Here is a 3,837-nt window from a genome sequence, read left to right as displayed (position 1 = left end):
GGGGCCACTTAAATCTGCTTTTGGGGAATTTTACATTTGATCCAATTCATAACTTTTCTATGTTGTGATCTGTCTGTACCTCCTAGTTCTATCACTTTGTTCATTAACCATGCTACTACAAGATGGTATGTGCCAGAAAGGAAGAAACTCCATATTGGTCTGCTAACTTCCTTCCTCTAAGAAATTCTACACGATTGGGTGGGGAAGCCATCGGGAATTGTTGATTGACCAAAATGAGTTTTTTAGATCAACCACTGATTCTAGTACCCAAATTCTCCACATTTCCCCCAGTATATCTTAATTAAAGTGTTAAGGCTTTATTAGGCATCTGCTTACATTCAAGGCATATGCTAGCTGCTCCTAGGGTTTACAGGGATAGGCAAGTATAGGCACAATCATTCTATGGCTTAAGAGTCTAATACTAGCAACTGGTATACAAGACACGGTGCATTAAGTACACAAGAGTGGTGTAGACATGCTCAATAGCATTTATTAAACATGTACTGTGTACCAGGCACTGTGCTAAGTGCAGAAGATATCAAGCAAGGCAAAAAACAGTTCTTGTTCCAAAGGATTTCTGAATCTAATGGAGAAGCCAACACATAAACACTTAGGAACAAAGAAGACACGAGCAAGATAAATTGGAGAGCGTCCTCAGAGGGAAGACACTAGTGTGAAGTCACAGTGCTGGTAGAACCAAGAAGGCCCAGAGATGAGGTCTGTCTTGGGAATCAGTGAAGACTTGTAGAAGCATAGCATTTTAGGGCTGAAAGGGATCTTGGAGAGCTAGCTCCAGCTTCATGGGGGAGGTGACATCTGTATTATGTCTTAGAGGACTGGTGAGATTTAAGTTGTCACAGATGTGGGAGAAGAGTGTGATAGGTCTAGTAAATGTGAGTAAAAGTGCAGAGGTAAGGAACAATGGAATGTTTCTGGGAGATAGCTAGTAGTTTGGGTGGGCTGGAGAGAATCTAACTAAGTATCAGAGTAAGAAACACAGACTGAGAATAGATGGGGGTGTGAGGCTTTGCCTCATCTTGGGAAGTTTGCAAAGTGGCTGATGTGTTTGTTTGAAGCTCAGTTGTGTGTACTGATCCCAGTCTCTGTTGAATTAATCTGGAAAACCTTCACCCTTCTTTGGGCCAACATATCCCAACAGACATTATTGCCAAGCAAGAACGATGCCCAGTAAGTGATTCCTCCTATGGCTGCATCCTGCTGTGCATATAGTGATGCCTTTTGCTGAAGAAATGATTAGCCTGTTGGTAGGTGTTACTGGTAAGACGCTCATGGCTCTCTTTTCATCTCTTAGAAGGGGACAAACCACAGCAGAAGCCACTGAGGGATCAGCAGGAGAAAAGTGGGGTTACAGAGGAGAGTAAGTAAACATGGAAGAACACAAGTCAATTGGTTTTGTTTTTTCTTTTTGCCATCTCTACCCAATAGACAGCTACTGACAAAGCTAAAATGACTTTTTCTTAACCAATAGATGCTGAGTAATCATCTAGTACAACCCTATAATTTTACAGATAAGGAAACTAGGCCAGAGGAGTTTAGTAACTTGTCCAAGGTCACATACATAATAAGTAACATAGTGGCTATTCTAACCCAGGTCCTCCAGTAACCTTGTATCAACTTTACATTGACATATTTTCATGTTTGTGTTGTGGGAGGAAAATAGTTTTCACTTTTAGATACATTTTATTGATGCCTTCCAGTATTTTCTGGATATATCCTTCCTCTTTCCTCCTCCAACCTTTCAAAATTGAATCCTCCCTTGTCACAAAAACAGGCAAAGGGGCAGGTAGGTGGTGCAGTGAATAGAGCACCAGCCCTGGAGTCAGGAGGACCTGAGTACAAATTCAACCTCAGACACTTAACACTTGCTGACAGTGACCTGGGGCAAGTCACTTAACCCCAATTGCCCTGCCTTCCCCCTACCAAAAAGAAAAAAAAAAAACAGGCAAAAATACCCAAGAAATGACTGCATATGAGAAGATATACAACATTCTTTCCTAGTAGATAGATTCCTATCTCTTTTCTGGGAGGACAGAGATAAGATTGTCACTTTCTCATAAAGTACTTTGTTAATACTTCTTAACATAATACGTTATGTTAAGTGGCAACATTTGTAGACCATAGGAAAACTTGGTAAAGGATGGGGTGTGGGTAGGGTCAAAGGAAACAGGGTCACTGAAAGATTTTTTTTTATGTGCAGAATAGAATAGTACAGTCAGAAACAATCGCAGACATGCAAGAAAGTTTTGAGAGTTTACATGTTGAATTTATTATATATTTTAAAAGAAAAGTGAACTCTATATAATAGAGATCTGAAATTTCATGACCAGTTGTCTTTTCTCCTACATATAGGGAAGTGCCTTTTCCTCAAACTCTTTCCTTCACTTTATCATCCCCAGAGACTACTTCCTCCTCACCAGCTGCTCCTCAAATTTCCAGTACCAACCCCCTGCTGGACAGTGTGGAGAAGATTCAGAACTCCCCGAGGCCGCCAGTCCTCACAGACCTAGCTGGAGTAAGTGCTGGGGTGCCTTCCCTGCTGAAGCACACCAGCCCATCTGCTGCCACAGGGCTGTCTGAGCCAGGGCTGCCTGCTGCCACCTCTGCGTCTTCCACGCCCTTCCCAGCCTCTTTTGTGTTGGCCCCTCCCTCCACACTCACCATCAGTCCCACCACTCAGACGTCCTCAGCACCTGAGTTGGATGATTCCACAAAGCCCCCCCTCACAGCTTCCATTGAGCCTAGCATTCTCTTTGGAATGCTGAGTAACCCTCTTCTGGCTTCCTCTGCCCCCATTCTAGCAGCTGCTTCAACCCCTCCTTCTACTCCCATGTTCAAATCCATTTGGGGGTCTTCCCCTAAGATGGAGAGTAGGGCTTCTTTGCCAGCTGCCCCCTCTGCCAGAGCTTCTGTGTCTTGTGGCTCTATCCTTGCCAAAGCCCCCTGCACCTCCACCCCAACCTTTAAGCCCATCTTTGGTAGCATGGTCCCATGTACATCTGTTTCTGTGGCCTCAGCTTCTCCTTTCCTGAAACAGCCCTCTTCTGTAACCCCCACCACAGCTGTTAGCACAGCTGTTCAGGAAGCCCTCTTTAGTGTCCTCCCAATCATCCAGTCCCCTGCAGCACCTGTCAGTGCTGCTACCCCCTCCTCCAGTGGTACCACTGACTCGGGCTCCAAGACCACTTTTGGCTTTGCACTGAGCAGCTTGTCCAGTAGCATGGCCAGTGCCCTTCTCACCACCACCTCTACCCTATCACAGCCTGTTAACAAACCTACTGCTACCACCACTGCCACCACTGCTGTGATGACCACCACAAGCTTCCATAGCATGTTCAGCTGTCCAGGCTGGGCGACCCCAAAACCAGCCTTTTCCCAGCCCACCTTTAGCAGTGCTGCTCAGCCAGCCTTTGGCAGGGTGAAGCCCCTCACCTCTTTTGTCAGTACCAACTCAGTCTTCTCTTTTGGTACAACTACCACCTCTAGCTTTGCACCCACCCCACAGATCACCAGCATTTTCACTAGCAGCTCTGTGTTTGGCAGTAGTACCCCGGCCTCCTTCACATTTGGGAGTTCTACACCCACAGATAGCACTGGGGGCTTTGGGACCACCATCAGTGGCACCAGGAGCTCCATGTTTGGCAGTACGACCCCAACTGCCTTCACATTAGCGAGCTCTACACCTGCAGACAGCAATGGGGGCTTTGTGGCCACCAAGCAGACCACCAGCAGTGGCACCAGCAGCTTCATGTTTGGCAGTAAAACCCTGGCCGCCTTCACATTAGGGAGCTCTACACCTGCAGACAGTAATAGGGGCTT

At 46.0% G+C, this 3,837-nt stretch overlaps 2 protein-coding genes across 2 annotated transcripts in view; both read left to right on the top strand.

The window, feature by feature from the left end:
- The window catches only part of SCPEP1 (serine carboxypeptidase 1), a 358,800-nt gene that overhangs the window by 202,942 nt on the left and 152,021 nt on the right, over positions 1–3,837 (top strand). The gene's annotated exons all lie outside the window — the stretch shown is intronic.
- The window catches only part of LOC138145813 (putative nuclear envelope pore membrane protein POM 121B), a 13,536-nt gene that overhangs the window by 9,423 nt on the left and 276 nt on the right, over positions 1–3,837 (top strand). Inside the window, exons 4-5 of the mRNA XM_069067405.1 lie at positions 1,313–1,378; positions 2,418–3,833. Of these exons, the coding sequence (XP_068923506.1) occupies positions 1,313–1,378; positions 2,418–3,833 (1,482 nt within the window). The remainder of the gene's footprint in view (positions 1–1,312; positions 1,379–2,417; positions 3,834–3,837) is intronic.

The sequence above is a fragment of the Petaurus breviceps genome, unplaced genomic scaffold (genome assembly GCF_028583685.1).
Source record: "Petaurus breviceps papuanus isolate PSGF00001 unplaced genomic scaffold, PetGlider_PUasm1.0 90750, whole genome shotgun sequence".
In the NCBI taxonomy this organism is placed as follows: Eukaryota; Metazoa; Chordata; class Mammalia; order Diprotodontia; family Petauridae; genus Petaurus; species Petaurus breviceps.
This window is presented reverse-complemented; position numbering and strand designations above follow the sequence as displayed.